Genomic DNA, 24,839 nt, shown 5'->3' with positions numbered 1-24,839 from the left:
GTCTATCTTGTGCAGACTGCTTCATAGCGGCCGAGACAGCAAATAAGCTGACATTTTCCCACAATGACAGCGCGGAATATATCTCGGTTTTGGGAATGGGGGAGAAAGATAATTTGCGTTGGGAGAAACTACGCGGACCACGCTAAAGAGCTGAACAATGCCGTTCCTACTGAGCCCGTCTTGTTCCTTAAACCCCCTTCTGCATATGTAAGAGAGGGGTCGCCTATTCTGGTGCCTTTCTACACCAGCAACCTGCACCATGAAGTTGAGCTGGGGGTGGTCATCGGTAAAGGAGGAACGGCAATCCCACAATCCACAGCTATGGAGCATGTGGCGGGTTATGCATTGTGCTTGGACATGACAGCTCGAGACATTCAGGACGAGTGCAAGTCAAAAGGTCTACCCTGGACCCTGGCCAAGGCTTTCAACACCTCCTGTCCAGTCAGCGAGTTCATCCCCAAAGAGCGGATCCCTGACCCGGGGAATGTACGACTATGGCTGAAGGTGAACGACCAGCTGCGTCAAAGCGGCTCCACCTCCCAGATGATTTTCTCCATTCCGTATCTGATCAGCTACATCAGCGACTTCATCAGCCTGGAGGAGGGGGACCTCATTCTGACAGGAACCCCAAAAGGAGTCTCCGCCGTGCAGGAGCATGACGAGCTACAGGCTGGGATTGAGGACGTTGTTACCATTAGTTTCAAAGTAGACAAACAAAATCATTAAAGAAAGCAAGAGACACATTAACTATGGGAATAATAAGACTCAGGGAAAGTCAGCAGATGGCAGTGCAGTACCACCAGCAACTGTGATTATTTATTGACGGCTAGTACAGAAGTTTAAAGTTCAGCTTAGTTTGGCTTTATACTTATAAGACGTTTTGTTGTAAAATTTACTCAAGATTTGGCATATGAATCATTTATGAAACTTTCACAGTTTTGAAAAGCAGTTGTATAATTGTTCATTTCTCATGTATTATACCTATTTTTTTATCTGTTCTACTTAACAATAATGAGTTGCACACATGCCAACTCATTTGAGTATCTCATACTAGCTCATTTAAAATGGTCCTTTTTGAAATGGTGATTTTTCACTGCAAGCCCTGTTTCTAGAAATATATTTGGATGGTCTTTTAAATGTGAATAAAAGCAGAATCCAATTATTTACAAAGAGTTATAACAGTTTAATATAAAACAGTGACTCACAAGGCTTTTTTTCCCTCTTAACCCTTTCTGTCTTCCACACAATGAAGTTACTTTCTGCAGGTGACAGGTCTGCTCCTTATTTATGCCTGTGAATCATTTATTATGTAATCATGCTGATGAAATAGTTAAAGTTCATGATTTGACATTGTCAGGCTAATATGAATGAATGAAATGAAAAATACTTTATTAATCCCAAAGGGAAATTCAACATTGTAGTATATAATAGTTAATTTGAGGAGGTCTTGTTCCGGAGGCTGATGGCAGGAATGATCTTCTGTATCTTTAAGTCTTACATCGGACCTGAAGAAGCCTCTCACTGAACACACTTTGTTGTTTCTTCACTGTTTTGTGGAGAGGGTGTGAAGAATCCTCCATCATCTTCATCAGCTTGTGCAGCATTCTTCTTTGGACAATTAGCTCCAGCGACTCCAGAGTTACTCCGAGCACAGAACCAGCTTTTCTTGATCAGTTTGTTGATTCTCTTCAAGTCTCTGGTTCTGATGCTACTACCCAGAAGATGGCTGCAAAGCTGACTGCACTCTCCACAACAGACTTATAGAAGATATGCAACATCTTGGTGCAGATGTTAAAAGATCTCAGCTTCCTTAAGAAGTACAGTCTGCTCTGACCTGTCTTGTAGATGTATTCAGTGTTGCATTTCCAGTCCAGTTTGTTGTCCAGCTGAACTCCAAGATACTTGTATTCCTCCACCACCTCCACCTCCTATCCCAGGATGGAAACAGTGTTTGTTTATTCTTGTTCCTCCTGAAGTCAACAATCATCTCTTTTGTTTTGCTGGTATTTAATATGAGATGATTGTCACCGCACCATTTAACAAAGTGACTGACCAGTTCTCTGTACTCTGCTTCTTGTCCATCACTGATACACCCCACAACTGCAGAGTCATCAGAGTATTTCTGCAGATGACAGGACTCAGAGTTGTACTGGAAGTCTGAGGTGTACAATGTGAAGAGGAATGGCGAGAGTACAGTTCCTTGTGGTGCACCAGTGCTGCTGACCTCCATCTCAGACACACAACCTTTCAGTCTCACAAACTGTGGTCTGTTTGTGAGGTAGTCATAGATCCAAGCGGTTGTGGAGGTATCCACCTGGAATTTATGGAGCTTCTCACATAACAAAGCAGACTGAATAGTATTAAAAGCACTTGAGAAATTAAAGAACATGACCCTCAGAGTGCTGCCTGACTGGTCCAGATGAGAGTGTGCTCTCTGGAGCAGATATATGATGGCATCTTCAACCCCAAGTCCATTACGATATGCAAACTGTAATGGGTCCTGAAAGGTGTTTACTTGCTTATTGAGGTGAGCCAGTAAGAGTCTCTCCAGGACTTTCATGATGTGAGATGTCAGGGCAACTGGTCTGTAGTCACTTGGTTCAGTTGGTTGTGTTTTTTTAGGCACTGGAACAATGCATGAGATTTTCCACAGCACTGGGTCTCTATTTTGTCTCAGACTGGTGTTGAAAAGGTGCTGGAGAATTGGACATAGTTGTTTTGAGCAGGTCTTGAGAACTCTGGGACTGACACCAGACACTATTGTTTAATATTAACAAGGCCTTGGTCTGAATGGTGTATGTTGCTCCAAAGCAGTCATATTTTTCAGCATCAATGGTGTCTTCAAGTTGCACTTGATATGTGTATTAATGCAACAAAATGCAGGGTTTCAGTTTGCTGATAAGTCGACTGTGCCCTCACCTTTTCAGTCCATCAGACATATTTGAATTTCCAGTTTGTAGTTGCCCCTGTCCCAACGTTTCTAACACATGTATGTGTTATGTATGCGTACGTATTTTAAAGGGGGTGGGGGGGGGGCTCAAATTAATGAGTGGGAAATATTTTCAATTAATTAGTTTTAGACCAATGGAATAAATAAGATTTTTGTCTTACATAGCAAATAAATGTAATTGTAGCAAATTGCTATTATCAAAGTTGTTTTTTTTTTGTTTTTTTGTATATTCTTGTTTTTTTAATTAGTTTTTCTATTTTCTATTTGATTTTAGAGAAGAGGTGCTGAGTGGTGTGATGGTTAGGAGTGTTACCTCAGCTATAGGTTCCTATTGGAACCAGGGTCCTTTCTGTGTGGAGTGCATGTTCTTCCTGTGCATGTTTGGGTTCTCACTCCATCTTCCTCGCAGTCCAAAAACATCCATTAATGGCTATAAATTGATCGTACAAGTTAGTTTGAGCACATGTTCGCTGGCTTCATTTGTCTGTGTGTTTTCGCCATGTTCATTAACAGTCCAGAATTTACCCTGGCTGTCATCTGATAGCAGCTCGGCACTGATTGGATGATAGATGGATGCTGAATAATCTTAATTGGAGAAAACTATGTTCCAAAAACCTTACAGCTAAAGTCTGATACTTGACAGTAGAACAGGAGTGTCCAAGTGTGGTCCTCGAGATTTATTATCCTGCAGTTTTTAGATGCAACCCTTCTCCCACACACCTTAATCAAAGGATTGGCTTGTTACCAGCCTTCTGTGGAACTGGATGACATGCAGATGAGGGAATTCATACATTTGATTCAGGTGTGTTGGAGAAGGGATGCATCTAAACATGCAGTATACTAGAACAACAGGACCAGACTTGTGCACCTGCAAAAGAGAGAGTCTACAACAGCAGAAGAATATATGGCAGAAACAGTTCACACTTCTTTGGACTTTAACTGGCTTTGAGCAATATAGTATAGCGTTGCATATACCCAATATGACATAATATCCAATGTTACTTTATTAATGCTTGTGGGTAGATTTCCTTTTGTAGAAAAAAGATAAAAGTTTGGATTTCCATAGCAAAACAGGCACACATTGTACCTGACAGACATGTACTCAAGTGAGTAAAAAAAAATGCTGTGTTTAAATAATAATAAAAAAAAAAAAAAGGGTCAAGATGGACAAAAACAAATAAATTAAAACACATTCCAAAAAAACTTCTGGAAATAAAAGCACTCTCTGGGACAAAACCCAAGAAAAGAACAAAAGTTCCAATGATAGAGCAAAAGAATAAGTAAAGTGCAAAAGTCACTACTTATTGAGTTCAGTGACAGACAGAGCTGTTTCATAACACCTTGCCCTGCACCTTTGAACTAAAAACTTCCCCCCAGGGCGAAGAAATTCCCCCCACAGAAACTGGGTGTTGGTATTAACAATTGATAAAGCTGTCCTCTGTACCTGTTAAGTGTACAGACAGGCTGGACAAGACTGCGACTCACTGATCATGGCTGGACCATCTCACTATTTGGGTGAGTGAGTTTTCCTCTGTCACAGATGTCTGTCTGAACCATGCCACCAGGCAAAAAGACTAAACAGACTCAATAAAAGCATGAAATAGAGTTAAGATTATTTGGTTGATGTGGAAATGTTCAAGTTTTCTGAGGCAGTAAAGGCACTCTGCTGGCCCTATTTGAAAGACAGATTTGTGGTTTTTATCAACATTCAATTACAATAATCTTGTTAGAAATGAAGTAAAAATAGAAAACATGCATAATACTGAAACATGAACTATATAAAGAACTGACATCTATGGTGTTTAGGTTCCATATTATCCCACCTTTTTTAAATCTGTGTCCTCAAACCACACACTATGCATATGGTGGCAATGTTATACAGCAGGAAACCGTCACCTTAAACATTACAGTCAGAATAGGAGGTGTATTCTTCAGAAGCCTAATGTTATGAAGACTTTACGTCACAGGTTTTAGTCGAAAAAATAGTTTTATCACTGAAGGAGTTTAGAGAAGAGGTTTGGCACGGACTTGCTGTCGTGGTGATTTGGTCTGGAACAATTTCTGCTTGCTGGATTTGCTGGGATGTGTTTTAATTCAAAGATTTGATGAGGTCTCAATCAGATGTTGATACAATGGTAGAGATAAATGCTTTAGGAGATGAGTTTCTTTCAGCATGTTTTCACTGTAGTCTTTAACAGTCTTTGTATGGCTGCTAATGCCAGCACCATTTTAAACATTAAGCACATCAGTCCACCGCATGTCATTTTGATTTCCAGGCTGAGTACTGGTTTCATGGCCATGTTGAGGATGGATAGTTTTTAATGTTTGTTCCAGGTTCAGGTAAAATTCTCCCACAGGCTCTCTGTTTTTAGCATCAATCAAAATTCCATCAACCTGTCTAAAGCTAGTCTTCTGTAACCTGAGTGTGGGTGCATCATCATCCCACACCTGTAGGGCATGTTATCTCTTAGACTTGCAAGCTAATACCCCCATGGGTCTCAGAGGTTACATGTGTCCATCATTAGAGAAGTTTTGACAGATTCAATTAGATTTGGAAGCTAGGAAATGTTGTCATGGTTTCTTTTTTACCACCCCTTCCCACCACTGGAAGGGCTGCTCCAACAGTTCACTGTGTATGCTCACAAGTGTCATCTTTTATGAGACGTGAATCATACTATTCATTGTCCCTGTAACTGAAGGTATTACACTCTCACAGGTTTTAACAATGGCTTCAAAGCCTTAACACAGCTCTGGTTTAACATTCACTACATTAACTGGCATGTTGTCATCAAGTAGAAGCCTGAGAATGTACATTTGACGCTTCCAAGGGAAAGGGGATTGCATAGAGACCACAAGCTTCCTATCTAACACACACCAACAGTGATGTCACTCATGGCATGAAATCAAGCCAGGTGCTAAGTAACTGAGCCAAGATGCAAAGCTTTAAGGGGAAGGCTTGTTTGAACGGGAGAGATCACTGAACATTTTCACACAGCTATTAGTTCTTTGCTTTTTTATATATATATGAAGTACTCTGCCTCTCTGACTAAGACCAAGCAGTCAAAAGAAAAGCGGGTAAAAGTTTTCCTGAACAAATGGGTTTTATTTTAGTCCCAAACCATAAATAGAGGAATAAATAAATGGCTAAAAACACAAAAATATTTAAAACACATTATACCAATCTATTAAATAACAAGCTCCTAAGAAACACACAGAACTAAACCACAAATATTGCAACCAAATAACAATCTGACAGAGTGAACAAAATAAAGAACACAATTTAATTATTTAGTACACATTGTTGCATTTTCACATATAAAGACAATAGGACATAAAATTCAAAAGTTCATAAAATGAAAGTTAATAGTTCTTGACAAAAGTGTTGAAAGTGAGACAGTTTCTCAAGTAGTTTATAATAGGGATGGATTTTCTGGTTCTGGGACCTGCTGTACCTGAGTGACTCAACGGCAACACAAAGTACTTTACATGATAAAAAAAAAGTATATATTAAAGTAAAACACACCAAAGTAAACAACACATCTATTTAAAAACACACTCGTTATTGTGTCTCTCACATGCAGTCACACAGACGTCCACACACATGCACAAACAGAGCAGTCTTCAGAAACTGTATGTACTGTATCATATATGTCACACTGTGGAGTAAACAACAACAAAACCAGCCACAAGTATTTAATAACATAACCGTAGCTATTGGTAATTTAAATTCCAGGACAGCACTTTGACTGTATCAGCATGCAGGTTAGTGACTGAGTGTGCATGCCAGTATGAAATATAAGGAATGTGTTGTTTGTAATGATGAGTGCAGTCACACAACTATGCCCCTTCAAAGGATCAGAAGCAGGAGAAGATGGCTCTAAGATCTGCACAACCTGCAGCTGTGCCCGAGAAGGTTTTGCATTTTTAGTTGTGAGATATGATGGGTATCACCACACAGAATGACGCAGTTGTGGCCATCACAGCGATGAATGAGAATCCAAATGAATGAAGTGCTGAAAAATTTTGTCAATGTCTAGTCTGCAGGGTATCAAATTCACGAGGTGTGCCAGCAAATGTACTAATTCAAGACTTGCATTACATACCATTTTGTGTCACATTATGACTTTACCTCTATTGAAATTGCTTGTCAGAAGGAGGATCTATCCGGAGGTTGTTTTCTCACAGTTAAATCCATTTAAATGAACCTTTCTGTGGTTTTATTATGAATGAAACACACCTAATTTTGATTACAGTCTCTGAAAACAATACTGCAGTGAAAGCTAAGATTTTGCACCGTCTACTTTTGATGGAGTAAAACATTATACTGTGAATGCAAGAAGCCCAACATGTGTAAGTATTTTACAGATTGACAATCTGTGTCTTGTCTCTTTCTGTGTTCAGAAAATTGGCATTAGTGATGCCTGGCCTTGCGTGCTGCTCTGTGTGTCACCAGACGGGCCTGTGGTGTGGCTATTCTAAGAAAACAACCACCAGCACACAGAACCTTTGCAGGAGCTGAGTCAGAGAGGTTCCATATGACATATCACATCAAAGAGAAACACACTCACATGGTTTGGAAATTGATTTAATTTAATTTTTTGAAATGCAGAAGGGCCAGTTTGCGTGTCAGGACAGTTATATGTGTGCAATACTTGCATGTTACCCGTGTGGTCAGAGTTGCTGTGCCTTGTCTTCTCATGTGCTCTGAAAGGTTGCCATGTTTGAATCGACTTCACCACGAATGAAACAGAATAATTTACCAAATAAAAAACCATGTCTGTGTGCCACTTTATACTTTTTTTTTGTCTAAGCTGTGCAGTTTGCATTTATTCATTCATTCATTTTCCGAACCGCTTATTCCAATTCAGGGTCGCGGGGAAGCTGGAGCCTATCCCAGCCGGCTTTGGGCGACAGGCAGGGTACACCCTGGACAGCTCGCCAGTCCATCGCAGGGCCACACAGAGAGACAAACAACCACACTCATGCTCACACTCACTCCTAGGGGCAATTTAGAGCGACCAATTAACCTATCATGCATGTCTTTGGATGGTGCTCACACTCACTCCTAGGGGCAATTTAGAGCGACCAATTAACCTATCATGCATGTCTTTGGATGGTGGGAGGAAGCTGGAGTACCCAGAGAGAACCCACGCATACACGGGGAGAACATGCAAACTCCACACAGAAAGGCCACTGACCAAACCAGCCAAGGATTGAACCAGCGACCTTCTTGCTGTGAGGCCACAGTGCTAACCACTGCGCCACCGTGCAGCCCCAGTTTGCATTTATTCTCACAAAATAATGAATGGATTCTTTGACAAACCTTGCAAACAGCACAGGTACATGACCTCTTTCATTCATCAGGATCGCCTGCAAATTGCTTGTTCACAGTTTGAAGCTGCAGGTCAGCTTATTCTATAGAAAGTACTGATTTTAAATCCAAATTTAATAGCTTTGATTTAACCACACTGTTTATGCAAATGTGGGGGAAAAAGTGTCATATTTTTAGTTTGAAAGCTTTCCCACTGTTTGGCAGCAGTGCCTCATAAACCGAATGCAGGCCTCTATAAATTTTCACCCCTCAAGTTTTTCAATCATGGCCCAGCAAGCAGGCTGGAATTGGTATTTGTTTGTTTTACAACAGCAGAGGAAGCACAAACTGAAGAGAGCCCACAAAAACAACATTTTTATACAATGCTACTGTGAATGTTTTTAATCCTGTTTTCATAAAACTTCTTTTTTCCACAGAAATGCTACACTCAAAAACCTTAAACCTATACTGTATCTCTCTTTCATTTATTCAATAGTGTCACAATGGTCTGACCTCAAAAATAATAAAATGAGTGATACTAGTTGTGGGAAATGTGAGAGGTCCTTGATTAAAAATCAAGATTGTTGTTTCAGGGTTTTTTTTTAGGCTGGACCGGTTCCCAGCATCTGCCTCCTCTAAACAAGTGGTGCTCTTGAAACTTACTGTACCCTGAGAAGATAAACCTGAAGAGGCCCGAGAGCAAAAGAAGGTTCCTCTATGGGAGTATTTCCTGCATACATTTGTAAAACATGGATGGCATTACAACAATATACCGTCACACGTCAATTAGAAATCTTTGTTTTCAGGGTTACTTGGTGTCAGCATTGTCCCATCTACAGCCATTGACTAAATGTGGGCACCAAAAAAACCTTCCTATTTTCAACATCATGGTGGGTGATGTGAAGCAACGGTGGCTCAGGTGATAGAGCTGGTTATTTTGTTACTTGAAAGTCAGTGGTTCAAGTCCTGCTCCCATATGCTGCACCCTGTGAGGGATACAAGTGTTCTTTGAGGCTGGATAAATGCAGAGGATTGCACCAACTGTGTGGACATGGTCTTAGAGGGGTAGGAAAGCTGAAAAGGAGACTACAACATGATGAATGATTTACAGAAAATGTAGTTTAAGCCCATCTGCATGCATATGTCTGCTTATGTAAAGCTTTACCATCAGATATATTCAGGTCAGGTGGTAGAGTGGACCCTCTGGCAATTGGAACATTTGTGTGTTGATCCTTGTGTGTATGACAAGACTTTAAAAATAATAAATTATTTTCTTTTTCTAAGAGAAACATCATATTACCTGATTGACATTCATTTGATATTTTTGTTATATTTTAAATATCTGGTATATATCAAACCCAAAATTACCATAACAAATTTGATCAGACCTGGTCATATCACATTATGATTGTAATGTCATGTCAGAAAACACAATTGTATGTCAGTGATCTTTGCAGATTGACATGGAGGCCGCTTGGATTATCATTAGCTCATATCCAGAAGCAAGACTGTAAGATTTGATTGTGTTATATTAAGTTCTAGTAGTAGTGTCATTTCAACGGCTTTAAGCTGCAAATCATTGCTTTGATTTGCCACTCCTTCCTCCACCTCAGTTTGATTTCTCACATCATCACCAATGTTGAGCAGCAGCAGTAGATTATTCTTAATGTAATGATGTTATTCATACTCAATGAAACTTCTTTCCTATGAGCAGTTTAACATCTTTCACAGATGGCTGAGAGGGGTATTAGGAATCATTTATTGCATGCTGCTGGGCTGGCACAGCAGTCCCAGCATGCCCAGTTATGCGGAGTAATAAAAGTTGGCACAGATGAAGTGAATCGAGCATTTGAAAATCTTAGCGAGGTCCTTTAAAAACTAATGCAAGGCATATGAAACAGAAGAGAATGTGACAGAAGTACTGACTGGAATATGAAGACAAGAAGTACAAAGAGAATCAATATGTGTTCATAATGGCAAAAATATACTTAACATTTTCAAACAAGTCATAATTTTGATTCGTTCATCCATTTATACATGCAAAGCACTTTTAGAGGAGCGGGTGGAATTGTGTGTTTGTTTTTGCATTAGTGTGCCATATTTCCTAGCATTGTGCAGCTTGTTTCAATTTTTATTTCTCTAGTGGAATTAGTTTGATTTTTTTCCTATCTGGAAAAACCCTATGTAGGAGAAGAGCTGTGCTTTCTGAAACAGAAAGAAAAATGTGTGTGTGTGTGTGTGTGTGTGTGTGGGGGGGGGGGGGGGGGGGGGGGGGGGGGGGTATCTGTCCTAATTAAAGACCTCAAAATATGAAGGCCTTTAGAGCGTACATGTGGTCACACCCTGTGTGGAAGAAGTGGTAAGTACAAGCAGTGACATTTCTCTTCAGTAGTGGTGGGAGAGAAAATTAAGCCAGATCTTAAGAGGCCGCGAAATTTCAAGATCATAAATGAAAGAGTAGAAGAAGAGCTAAATAAAGACAGAGCTGCAGCATCAGAATATGAACTGCATGACAATTAAACAATCAAATAACAATGGAAAAAATATTTGAATTTGGACCACAACAAACTTTAAAGTCTGAGTATGTTAACGCATTTTTTTTTTACTTTCCGTGTTTCTCACATCACTGAGGAATGAGCTGCTAACCACTCAGGCAAGTATTAAAGTAAATTACATTAAGTCTCAAATCACAATAAGTGCTTTGTACAACTTCCCGCAGTAGCAGTCATCTCATACCAAAACAAACACAACAAAACAAACTTTAAAGCCCAATTTAACATCTCAAGGAAACGAAGAAATTGCTCCTGGTGTTTCGTTTTACATGGTGCGAGGCCTTTTTGCTAAAGAATAGTTATTTGGTGGTGGGAGGTCTGCTCTAGATTTTGATGAAGGGTCTTGTGCTCTGAATGCACTGCAGCTGAACCAGCTGTTACAACACTGAACAGGGAGACTCCACAGGATGTTCTTGGCCCTTTCACACTGTGCTCCATGCTGATACCGGTTCAATAAGCTAAGTTTGATCTGGCCTGCATGGCCAGACTAAAAAAAAAAAGATGGTTTGGAATCTGAAAAGTCACTTCTCAACCGGAACCAAAAAGGTTTCTTCTTGTTTAGTTCACTTAAATGACAGGCCAATAAATCAATAGGCTTAATAAAGCAAAAAATGAAGACAGAGAAAAAAACACAAGTAGATCTGGACAGTGTTACATGTCTATCTTTACTGGACAGCGTAATGAGTTAACGACCATCAAACCAAGTAACAGATCTGCAGAAAAGCCACTGCAGCAGCCACAGCCAAAGCAGAAGTTGACCAAGTGACATTTCCCATTCCATTTTCCACAAATGAATACATGAATGACAAAAGACAAGACAAGGCCCGCGTGAAAAAGAAAACTCTGTTGCAAGTTAAACATAGAGCATGAAACTATGGCTGTTTTGGGTTTTTTATTTTGTCTTATGAAAGTAATCTGCAGAAATACACTGCAACAATGACAGCAGTATGAACAACAGACAAGGCAGTGGACTCTTAACGCAATCGCTATGTATTTACCCACAATGCAATGCTATGTCAAATGCAGGAAGTGACTTTTTTTGTAGTCCACTTCCAGTATTTGGTCCAATTGAAACGCGCCGAGACCTGCATTCGTAGGTGGACCGAGTCCACTTCTTTGGTCTCAATCAAAATTTGTTTGGCGCATTCACAATTCTCCAAACGAAGCGGACTTTCCTAGCAAATGGACTTAGATTCAAATCAAAAAGGCTGATGTGAATGTGTCCGTAAATAAGGTTGATTCATGCAGATTGGTCTGTGTCGGAACCTAAAAAAAACATGTGCTACGCTCAAAGAAGCATTTTCTCTTGGAGATGTGTGGTTGTTTCAGTTAACAAGTGTCAGACTTCATTGTGCACAAATTTCCATCGGTGTGGCTCCAGTCACAGAATGCATTCAAGCTACCTTTTTCTGAAAACATATAACAACTAAACAATGAGGCTGGCATTGAAGACACCGAAGATCATTTATTTTATTCTTTGGTCTGTTAAATAATGGTTTAACAAATATCAATATCTCTAATGTAGTCTGGTGCACACTACTTAAGATGACAAAAAACAATAGCTCCAATGAAATGAAAGGAAGTTACATCATAGGTTGTTGTAGATAAAGCTTTACTTCACAACATATACAATCTATCATATTAGCTTTCATACACATTACTGTGCTGTGCGTTGGTTATAAAAGTGGTTCAAAACAACCACTAATCTCATAATAATTTACGACTTGTAATTAATATCAGATAAAAGTATGTATCTATTGTCTAAGGCAATTGAAAAATAGAATAAAATGCAGCTTTGAATAGGAAAGCCTATGTACAATTTTCTACAAAAGGAATGTATGTATGTATGATTTTAATTTCATATCTATATATGAGGTATCATTTTGTATACCAAATTAAATGTACAGGAAAATATTCTACAACAAAAACCTGATCATGTAGTTTTTAAATCTTCTTGGAAACAGTTAATGCAATCAGCCACAAATGCATCCAAGTGTTGTGGGAATTTGACATTATCATTAATGCCTTGTCTTGTAATAAATATGTTTCTTTCATAAAATATAAAATGTAAATGCTGTATTTTATATAAACACAAACTATACATTTGAGCTCATGTTATAAACAGAACAGTTAAAAGGCCCAAAAAGACATCAAAACAGAGGGGGAAAAAAAGCAATGTATAAACAAGAGAGTGATTTAATAGGTATGTTATTACTGTGTAAATAACTTGCATATTAGCAGCACTGTGTCCATTTCAGCTACTATAACTCCAAATCAAAGCTGTCAGTTCATGAGTGCTACATGTCATGTTCATTCCACACAGGGAATAAACTTTGTCTCGACCCCTCCCTGAGATTGTTGACACTGTGGAAACAGTCAATGAGTTATATATTTTTGTCAGGGCTGAAATAATCCTTCTCTGTCAGTCCCAGCCAAAGTCCTGTCCACTCATCTGATAGAAACGGTTGTTAAAAGGTCGGTAGAAATCTCTGAGTCTCTGCAGTACCTCAGAGGGTATCTGTGGATGAGGTCTGCCCTTAGACTTCCCCAGGCAGCGAGGTCTGCTACTTCCCTCTGGCTTCTTCAGGCAGGGAAATCCCTTAGTCTGGTTGAAGTAGAAGTGTTTTTCTGAAATAACCCTTTTCAGACCCAAGAAGTCTTGAACCCGACCCATCTCCCCGGCCGGATCAGACACTAGCCGCTCACCGCTAACGAACAGAAAACGAGACAAAGGAAAGTACTGAAGCCAGTTCTCCAGGTGCTTGGCATATAGGCCAATGCGCACAGCGCTCCACATGGTATCAATCAGACCCGTTGAAGAGTTTTTCAAGGCAAGACTCTGGAAGGATGGAAGGCCTGGGTTCTTGGATAGCGTCTGCGTGTAGTCAGACACAGCACGTGTTACCGGATCTCTGACTACCACTATTAGCTTGGTTTGGCAGTTCATTGTGCAGACACGGCTGGGAGCTTCCTTTGTGACAAAGTAGCTCGGTGTCTTCTCCATGGTGATCTGTCCGTCAAGTGTCCGAGGCATCAGGTTCCTGGATAAAAAGAAAAAAAAACCATCATGAAAAAATTCTCATTCATTTTGGCCGTCAAGACCGGGACTGTTTCCCCAACAACCGAATCGGTCTGGAGCTTCATTGATTATGCTATAACGCCATGGATGTCTTTAATTAAATATATACAAAAAAGAAATTGACAAACAACAAGATTGTAGTATTGACCCAATATGTTTGAGATAAATGTGACAACATGCAGAGGAATATGGAGATTAATAGATCAAGCTTTCCACAGACAACTGTCTGAAAACCATCGCATTTACCGTCGCAGCATACATACTTTATTCGCAGCATACAATTTCACATACTTGCACTGCAACTGTTATGGATCAATATTTTTGTAGCTGTTTACCATTTAAACAAACAGCAAATACACAGTCATGTTAGATTTTTTTTTAAAAAGTGACTTAGTTTAGCTCTACTTTGATCCTTACAAGCTTCTGAAGGAACGCTCTAACTCTTTAACCAATAAATGCTCAAATATTTTCCCTATTGTTGTCGTCTTATTGTTCGTAGGTTAAGCCAACAAAGTTTTGTGTCCTTGAGCTTTTTACAAAAATAAAGAAAGAACAAAAACATTGATGGGTTAATGAGAATGGTTAAGGTACGGTAAAAGTAATAAATGCACGGTCTATAAATCCAAAACAATGAGGTGATAGATGCTAAAACTCTGTGGATCTAAATTTCAGATATATTTGATCTCACATTATGTCAAATTACACCATCATGTTTGAAGATTTTAAAAGTAAAGCCTAAATATTTGACCTCCAGATATTACTGAGAAATGCAGTTAAATGTGCAGCTCATGCTTGACAGTATAATCACATACTCACTTCAGTAAAAAGAGCATTAAAAGATAATGCAAACACAATACTTCCACTCACCATTAAAGCACTTCAAAATCTGCATGATTAAAGCTTCTGACAGGATACTGTGTTATTGTTCGAGGGCCCCAGACAGCCCCTCTGTGTCTTATTGTAAGGTCTGTAGAGCAGAACCATTCACTCACTATGGGCCTGATGAGTCAAAACCACAAAGCCTCAAGAACCACTTAACAGCAATTTCCTACAGATTTCCACCCCCTCTTCTTCCTGCAAGAGCAAAGTGCCCACCTCCCCTCATCCATGGTTCCTACAAGGGCTCAAACAGACCAACGTCTGCAGGAAGTGCAACCACGCTTGCAACCTGCTGAGCTCTGCTAGTGTGTTACACATGTGGCTGCAATGAGGTAAAATGCTGAAGAAAAATATTCCAGCAGACATATGTGCTGAATTATGTGTGACTATGTAAGAGAAATAAAATTTCTATCATCTATGTGTAATAATATGGAACTAAGGCATAATCTATAATCTACAGGTTTGTGATATTTTTTTATATTGCTTTTAAAACCAGTTATGTGCATATTAGTTTTATTCATTTATTAAGTTTAATATTCTGTTTGGACTAGATTCAATCTACCTGATTGACAGCTTGCATTTATTTCTGCATTTTCTGTTAAACCAGCCTGGTTTTCAGGGTCCAGATGTGTTTATGTGTTTACATAAACACACAGACACATTTGAGAAACAATTTGTGTGAGCCATGTTGTTGCAGAATTATATCTCAGAGGGAAACTGTTTTGTATGGCAAATGGGAGATGAGAAATGAAATGGCAAATACATTACTCAACACATCTCTTGGTTACTGGAAATGTGGAATAATCATCTGGTTTCCCATAAAATAAGAAAGAAATGAGGCATATGTAATTTATTTGTCTAAGACTGGAACTCTTTAAACAGGCCAGATGTCCCAGACCGAATCACACATGTGACATCCAGGGAATTTTATTTTGGTTTTCCTAGTTGGAGCGTGCATGATTAAGAACTGATTTGATGATTACATATAGGTAAATAATGGTTTACTAGCTGCACATCCCCACCCCATCCATCCATCCATCCATCCAGAGCAGCAGCTCTACTATAAGTCCCTCCCGGATTACCAAGCTTTTCACCCTATCTCTAAGGGTGAGCCCGGCCATCCTACAGAGGAAACTCATTCCATCAGTTTGTGTTTGCGATCTCGTTTTTCGGTCACTACCCACAGCTCATGATGGTATGGGAGGAAAGGAACATAGATCGATCAATAAATTGAGAACTTCCCCTTTTGGCTCAGCTTCTTCACCACAACAGACGAATGCAGAGTATGTATTACAGCAGACGCCGCACCGATGTGCCAATCGATCTCACGCTCCATTCTTCCCTCCCTCATGAACAAGACCAGCTACAGTTAAATGTAACTGTATTATTGTATGCTGCTGTGTGATTGAAAGCATGTCAAGTTGTAAACATGAAATCCTAGTTACAACTTGTTTATATAACGATCAACTTTCCTTTTAGCTCTGAATCAATTTCCACTTGAGGGAAACTATAATGTGTACAATGTTACAATGATAATCACAGCAGTTAAGTTAAGGAAAGCATTGAGTAAAAGTTCACATTGGGTTAATTGCAGGTGAAGAAACTTGAGCTAATATTATTAACTAAATTGTCCAATGGGAAAGTTCATGTGTGTGAAGAAAATTTCTCTAAAATAGTTTTTAAGTCAGTTTAAAGTCTTTTCTCTTCATTTGAAGGTCGCTCACTTCAACCTACCTCCTTTAAAGGATTACACCAATAAAACTCCTTTAATTGATCCAATTGAAACAGCTGCAAGAGGCCTATCACTGTCTGCCTGCCTCCCCATGTTTTTGTGTCTGATCAATATGTCTGTCTCTATGACAGATTGTTTTCAATGTGTGTATGTGTTTGCAATGGCATGATTGGGTTTTTACCCATACACACCTTAGAGCACAGAGGTGTCAAGATAAACTAATGAGAAATTGAGCACTCGTTTCACCTTCCACACCCTCTGTCTTGGATTTGCCCTTCACTCCTTCACATAAGTGACAGTTTAGTAATTGACTATAAGTTGTCTCTTCATGCTCATGAATAGTTAATGAATTGTGGCTTTGACCCACTTTTGGGTCCGCATGTCCCTTTTCATATTCAAAAATCAATATGACCATTTTCCACCATAAATCTGTCTGTGTACGGTGTCAAGAAAAAAACTATAGGAATATCAGAGATGATTAATTAAAGAATATATGCCTTCTACCCAACTCACTCGCTGAATCCAAAGGAAACTGCTTCTTAGTTTTCTGGTCTAGTATATGTGACTTGTGGTGCAAATATGTTTTCTATTTAGCTCAGTATAAGAAAGCCTTGCTGATACAAGTCTGGAGCTCCCTGCTGTTAGAAGGATGTAGCACTTTTCCACCCTGAAGTGCTACAGAGCTGATTACACCACTGATATGTTCTAGGCAGTCTGGATCACAAGATTAAATAAAACTCTTGGCAACAAGGATGTGGTCAAGAGACTTCCTGTGCCTGAGATTATGAGTTCTCCTGCTGAAGTGGTGCAGCTACACCCCTGCAGCGTCTCAATAAACAGCATTCAGAATGAAAAGTTGGGCTGATTAAACACAAGAAAATCCTGAAATAAAATGCTAAACAAACACATTATAAAGTCACTCTTTCTAGCATATACATAAAAAAGCTATCCAGGATTTATCATAGTCATGTACTGGACCAGTTGAATTTAAGACAGTCTTCTGTTAAAACAAAAACATAATCAGAAACTTGTCAGAGACAGCAAGAGTTAGTTAGTCATGTAGTTTCAGTCACTACTATTCATGCAATCAGCCAGTCATCTTAATTTAAATCCTACAAAAAAATAATCTTGGATCCAAAACTGAGCTTAGTCAAGACTTAATGACTTAATACCAAATCTGCTTCATGCAGCTTTTGTCATTCTCCTATTAATTTAAAGACTTCCTTTATATTTGGTGATAATTTTACTATATTCAAACGTAGAACCAATCTTGCATACATTTTCCATACCATTTGGATATGTGAGTATATTGCAGTTGCCTATCAATAATACAGCATAAAGATAACATTTTGCAGTTTTTCTGTCCCACAGTGATAAGGAATACTTTTTTAAAATTACCATGTCCACAAGTGTTCCTTCCAAAGTTTAATGGAACCTATGTTAGACCAAAAACTTCTTCTCAGAAAAAAAAATCATAAAAATCCATCCATTAGTTTTGGCATAAAGTTGCTTACATATTGACAGACAGATGCAGGGGAATACATAACTCGCTCGGCAGAGATAAGCACACAAAACACTAAACATCTATGTAAGCATTAGTCTGGGGGATAAGTGGATATTTCAGTCAGTACAGGAAGTCAGATGCAAGAAAGGATATTGCTGCTAACACACTGTATGATTAATGATGCAGTAATGGGGTAAGCAAAGAGTTTTCTCCATAGGAGGCTTGCTGAAGTGCTAAAATTCCCCACACACTACCGCTGCAATGGATGTGTGTGTGTTAGACAGCATGTGGGCTGAATGGGGATAAAATCATGTTTTAGTGTGTGCATTTTTGCATGAGGAGAGATGGGGGATGGGGCGTTTTCGTGGTTGATCTTCTATGTAAAAAAATTCTTTAAGTTGGTCTATGCCTAATTAGAGACTATGAATGTCCAGTTATAATTAGGAGTCTTCGCAGGGTGTGAGGTCCATTGAGCTGTGCAGGCAAGTTCAGTAATAGCTTCAGCATTTGGCACATAAAAGTTGCACAACCATTCACAAGAGACACTGATTAGAGTTACGAATATATCAAATATTTTCTTACAACCACTGCCATAAATAAAAATAATAATAGTATTTCTTTTACTGTACACATAGACACTTATTAATACAGTACCAATCAGGTGGAAATCTTTCGTTTATTTTCAAATATCTATAACAAATAGCCTCTCACTCTAAATTAACAAATGTATGTAATTTAAAATAACTTAATGCCATAAATGAAAAAGAACAACCTATGCATCACAAACTTATTTGAGATATCAGATATGATCAGGTCTATGATGGGATTCTTTAGACACCTTTATTAAACAATTTTTAAGTACAAAGAATTAGTCTGCTAGACTACATGGACTCTAGGTGGAAGATGTAAGGCGTATTTAAGTACATTATTGTTATTCAGAATGAGAAAGTTTTCCCCCGTTCTCCTTTTGCACTTTTTCCACTTAATTTTATTTTTATCTGTTCAGATCTGACCTTATTTTCATAAAAACACCTAAAAAGACATATTCAAAGTAAATGAAGAATTGTTTTACAACAACATCAATATGCATGTTCTTGATATCTTATCACATCTGGGAAGCTCAGAGAATGTATTACCATTGTCAAAAAGCATATTTATATTTGTATGCCTGAGTAAATTGCAACAAAACAAAGAGGCAATGTCCAATGGCTGTCTTCAACTGTTTCCCTTTTATTTGACAGAAGCCAACATCATGCTAACAATGATTAAGCACACGTTATGCCAAAGAACACCTTCCTGCCGTACCTTTAATAGAAGGCAATTATGTCAGTTTTTCAGTCTTTGTGATCACTGATAGGAAATTAAGATTAAAATGTTGTTTAATTTTTCTTTATTTAGATTTGACTCGTGTATACCTACACAAGTGAAGACTTTTTTGCATATATTTTCTCATTTATTGTTGGAATCAGTCCTAAACTTGTTCTTTTGTAGATCAGTTAAACTATGGTTTTGGTGATGATGTGTGATAATAAGATTCATTTTGGTTTTTTCAGGCTCAAGATATTCTTTTCTGAAAATGGCATTTCAACTGAGCGTAACGATCAAACATCAGAGACACCTAATTTTGGTAGACTGAAATGCAGCTATTATTTCTTGTCATAGTATTTTTCTCACTAGCTAACTGCAGCACAGAGTTAAAAAAAATATGCAGCTGAAACTTCCCCAAGATTTTACAGGCGCCCAAAAATGAACCACAATGCACCTCAAATTATTATAATTCTCACCATATGGGGTGTGAGTATGGGCTTTTTCAAGCCTAATAACACCACCTAGACCCAAAGCTAGCCAAAAACCACCATCATTAAAACACAATACATTTCAGCACCACAGAGACCACTTCCTGGTCTGTTACACCAATCAGCCAAGCTGAGCTTCTATCCCTAATGGCCTCGGGGCCTGGACATAGAAAGAGGTGTCAAAAAAATTGTCCTCTCAGGAAAATGTTGCCCCATGTGCATTGGATCCCTCTTTAAACATCTCAGCTGTCAGAAATATCCAGACAGACAGGGTATGTATTTGAATCTAACCTCATGGACTGGACTGAAATAAAACCCAAATGTTGATGATTTTAAAACACAATCTCAGCAAACTGATAAAGAATGAAATAAATTTTAAAGGCGCAGGATGAAATGATAGAAATATTGTTGCATTAACGCTGCAAAACTGGGATAATGTGTGAGATGCAATAAAATATTATTCCTCAGAAATTTCTCAAGCATGATCAATGCTTCTGATTGCAAAAAATAAGCATGGCCTCACATATCTCAACTGTGAATGGCAGTAGATATGATATCCATAAAGCAATATTTTCAGGTTTTAGTGATGTATAGCTTCAAATGCAACTGAGAAAATTTCAGTCTAAAAGGTCAGATCTTCCCATTCCTGATCTTAGAAAACCTAATTGAACTTTGTATCTTAAAAAAGATGTTCAAACACTGTCAGATGTCCCTAATAGCATCTCCTGTTGTCATTACTTTGCATCCTTATATGCATAAATCTATGTCCCGTATCTAAACTGATTTAATTTTCAGCTAGGCTGGCATTTCTGTTTGCCCTTGTGTTGTTGCCCTTAAATGATTTATACTATGCTCTAATAGCAATCTGATCAGGCACAGCCTTTGATGTCAAGACTGTAGATCATCAAGTTGATGAGCTCTGAAAAGATTGATGAGAGTTTTCAAACTGGAATTACTTTTCCATAAAAAAAGAATGTTCATAGAATGCTATTTTGATTCTTGCATCCATCTGTTTTATAGTAACAACATATTATTCCACAAGTCAACAAAAAGACATGAATTAATGCTTATGTCAAGAAAAAAGACCAAATTTATTTAGAACTTATCTATGTCATGCTAACAAAGCTTTGACAATCAGAATCATTGTGCCATGGAAAGCTGAGGTTTTTCAGCTTTCTGTGGTGGCTCTCAAGTCCCATATGTAAGCCATCACTCCATGAAAGCCATAAAAACAACACAAAATTGTTAAATATATGCCTCATTTTCAATACACTGACCATTCCATTCCTGTAATGGGCTCACATTATCACATGCAAAAGAAAGAATGAAATGCAGAGACTGAGTGGAGGAGGAAGACAATGATCGCTCAGATAAAAGCATCGGAAAAACACTCATGCATAAGGTCTGAGTTTGCCTGACAGCAGACAATGATGCTGGTAAAACACGAATGACAGTGTATCTGAGACTAAAGTGTCTCCACCATGCAGCTCTCCAGATTCATCTTGCATGTGACAGCGACAACTCAGAATATAAGCTAAACTCATCCTCCTATTGTATTTATTTTGAGTTTATGCTTCATTCTTAAATGCATTATCTTATCTTATCTTATCTTATCTTATCTTATCTGTTGCTTTTTAAAATAGTGTCAAATACAGGATTATCTCATGTATGTGTATGCGTGTACCATATTTGCTTCCAAATATGACAATAAGCTGACCCTCAGTAACATTCACAACAGTGAAAATAACTTGTTCCACATGAAAAACATCTAACTGGCAGCAACAAATAAACACATCTCTGTCCTTTATATCTATGGGAACACGAGCATTGAAATAATGCATGTGTTATAGCCATCAATAAATCACAGAGTAACACAGTTGATAACCCTAAGTTTTGACCCTAATGCAGGATTTTAAATTGTCATGATTCAACATATTATCCCCTACAAAACTGTTAGACCTACAAGAATGATTGGACCTCAGAACTGTAGAAGAAGACAAATGTGCATTTATTCACAGTGTTGCTTTCTAGACTGCAGCTCCTCTCTGGATCACTATGGATGACAACAGATTTTCCCAGATTCCCGATTCTGTGACAACGAAGGACTCCTCTTTCAATGATTTCACCTATGATCACGTTTCTCCTTTTTTTGTTGAGCTAATCCTTTCAACTCCCTCTCATTTCGAAAGACCTCTTGCCCATTTCAGCTCCCAAGTTATAGTCACTGCTAAAAAAAAGTCTCCTGTATTTAAAAACATAAGTGTGCATATTGTGCTAAAAATGAACCTGTTTTACCCTGATAATATATATATATATATATATATATATAATTTTATTTTTTATTTTTTTAATTTAGAGACTCCATGACAGAAGATCGTTACACATACCACTAATAGTTCTGCTGTAGCACCAACAAAATGGCAACATTGAGATGTATTAGCTGTACAGCATGAGTTAGGCTGATTAAAGTACACATAAACAACATGCCCTGGAAGCTTGCAGTCTGCCACAGATATTTACACATGAGAACTTCTTCTACAACTGAGGAATAGTTAAAAGAGTCAGGGAGAGGAAAGAAAGTATGTGAAGATGAATAAATGACAGTGATGAGAGAGAACCTCAAAATGTAAAAGACATTAAATGCAAGGAATAAAAGTGCTAACATGCATATGAGATCAAGCAACAGAAAAAAAATACAACAGCATGGTAAAAGTATCAGTGGTGAAACTGTTTCCATGTGGCCTTATGTTCCCAGTTAAAACATGCTGATGTGGGTAACAAAAAAATGGCATAGGAGGATGAAATTACATCTTAGAGTCCCAAGAAGTGCATGTTTATCAGTATTGTTCATCCTGTCAAGCTTCTCTCTCTCCTTATGGTACCCATCTTGCTTAGAGGTCCCAGAACAGTTTTGTCTTGTTGTACTGATGAGAACTCAGCAGGGACCATGTTAGGAGACTCAAACAACATATTTAGATGATCAGGGTTATCTTTATTTAGACTTAAAGTCTACAGTATATTAGAGCTTTAACTACATCCTATTACAAATCTTTGCATTGGTCAGCAGGGCTGTCCAAAGTCAACTGCTCCCATTGCAACATAAACTAGAGCAATCAAGTTTGCAAATTATTTCCCCATCTTTTTATTTGGTGATCAAATTAAAGTAATCATGGTGATATACCTACACTTCTCTCCAGACCACTTTCAGAACAAAGTGAGCATGCTGATACAAGATGTTATGCTGATGAGTAATGATAGAAGAGGAATAAAGCAAGGCTATTTCACTTGGAGAGTTGTATTAAAGACAAGTACAGCAGCCTTGCTTTATAACTTTTCTATGAAAATTGACCTGGATGACTGGCAATCTTGACAATCTTCATTGACAGGTTGTAAGTTATGTTTAGATAACTGTCAAAATGATGAATGCTCTTCTGGGACCCTGTGGCCCTTTGATCTACAGTGCAGCGCACAGGCAGAATATTATCTGAATACATCAATCTCACAGTGTTATGATTGCCTCATTTATTGACAAAAGACATCAGGTCTGCTCAAGTGACTGGATGTATACAGGGACATCCGCTGCTCATTTGAGCTTTCAGGCTGACAGTGTACATCTACATCACTGTTCTTTAGTCATCCGTGGCATCCACTGCTCCAAAAAATACTGAAATACACTTACAAGTTTAAATCATTCTTATTGCGTTTAAAAAGTTTAGTCTGGCTGCAAATCTTTACCAAACATCAACTAAAATTGTGATGTGTGTGTCTGTGAATCAGTGTGTGCGCGCCTACCTGTACCACTGAAGTCCTTTCTCATAAAACCTGTCGAAGAAGTGCGGCTCTGCGCCAAACGCTCTTACGTCCGGGTGGATGCGGAGAAACTCCAGCAGGGCGCGGGTTCCTCCTTTCTTCACACCGATTATAATTGCCTGTGGAAACCTCTTGGTTCCAAAAGTGTTGGACACAGGGATACCATTGTCCAAGGTTTGCTGAGGCGGCTGTTCATTCGCATCCGCCTGTTGTGCGTCCGCCAAAGCAGTGCGGTTACGATGAGACGGTAAGTGGGGATAAGGATGCGGAGGTGGTCGCTGGTCCTCCAACATGCGGCGGCGGCCGTCTGAAATGTCATAGTCTCTGTCTGAAGCCTGTTGGCTGTATAAAGCTCTTGGAGCCGAGCTGCATAATCCCGTGAGGCAGTAGAAGAAGTAGGTGAAGACTAGGACCATGGTAAAGAGCACCGAGACTTTGGAGAGCACCTTTCCAAAGTTGAATCTGACTCTGCACCCGCTACATCCCATGAGTTGATCTCCTGCTCGATGCTCAAGCGCCAAAATGATGACAACATGCTTCTCCTTCCTACAATGATAGGAGTTAATATCATTAAATATTGCCTATGTTGCCGAACCTGTTGCGCACATGTAAGACATCCCAGAGAAATCTTCTCTCATCCACTGAATGGCACCGCGAGTCTGTCCAAACTGATTTTTATCTTTGTCAAAGGTTTTTTTTAAACCTATATAATTTAGCACAACATTTAATATGATGAGTTTCAGTGTAATCACACGAGATCCTATAGCCTCTTGCAGTTGTGCGTTCTGAGGTGCCCTCTTTCTTTTTTCTGCGTATCCACCTTGTCCCACCCCTTATGGGATGCAAGTCTCCACCCTTCACTCCTTATTCTATATGATAATTATGTCTTATATAGCTATACTCCACTTTGCCAGCTTTGCAATTAAATCCACTGGTCATATATATATATATATATATATATATATATATATATATATATATATATATATATATATATATATATATATATATATATATATATATATATATATATATATATATGTGTGTGTGTGTGTGTGTGTGAGTGTGTGTGTGTGTGTGTGTGTGTGTGTGTGCTGTGTACAAGGTGTCCACTAAGTCTCTTTACAATTTAGAATAAGTATTATACTATCACATTTCTTCCATGCTCAGCAGTTTTCAAAGTTTTAAATAACATGTCATTGGCGTATATACCTTTTGAAAGAAAG

The 24,839-nt window shown here is 38.6% G+C and overlaps 2 protein-coding genes across 2 annotated transcripts; one reads left to right on the top strand and one right to left on the bottom strand.

Annotated features, from left to right (window-relative positions):
* The first annotated feature begins 19 nt into the window (after positions 1-19).
* Positions 20-1,097, top strand: fahd1 (fumarylacetoacetate hydrolase domain containing 1). The gene has a single exon (XM_079252746.1). The coding sequence runs from the start codon at positions 64-66 to the stop codon at positions 724-726; it is 663 nt and encodes a 220-aa protein (XP_079108872.1). The 5' UTR covers positions 20-63; the 3' UTR covers positions 727-1,097.
* A 12,138-nt stretch (positions 1,098-13,235) lies between these two features.
* On the bottom strand, positions 13,236-24,101 carry LOC306765711 (heparan sulfate glucosamine 3-O-sulfotransferase 6-like; the record flags this gene model as incomplete). Its single annotated transcript, XM_079253196.1, has 2 exons — positions 13,236-13,854; positions 23,596-24,101. 2 exons carry the CDS (start codon positions 24,099-24,101, stop codon positions 13,236-13,238), a joined length of 1,125 nt encoding a protein of 374 aa, XP_079109322.1.
* Between the last annotated feature and the right edge of the window lie 738 nt (positions 24,102-24,839).

This window comes from Telmatherina bonti, assembly GCF_933228915.1.
Source record: "Telmatherina bonti genome assembly, chromosome: 14".
Taxonomy (NCBI): domain Eukaryota; kingdom Metazoa; phylum Chordata; class Actinopteri; order Atheriniformes; family Telmatherinidae; genus Telmatherina; species Telmatherina bonti.
Note: the sequence above shows the minus strand (reverse complement) of the source record. Positions and strands in the feature narration are given on the sequence as shown.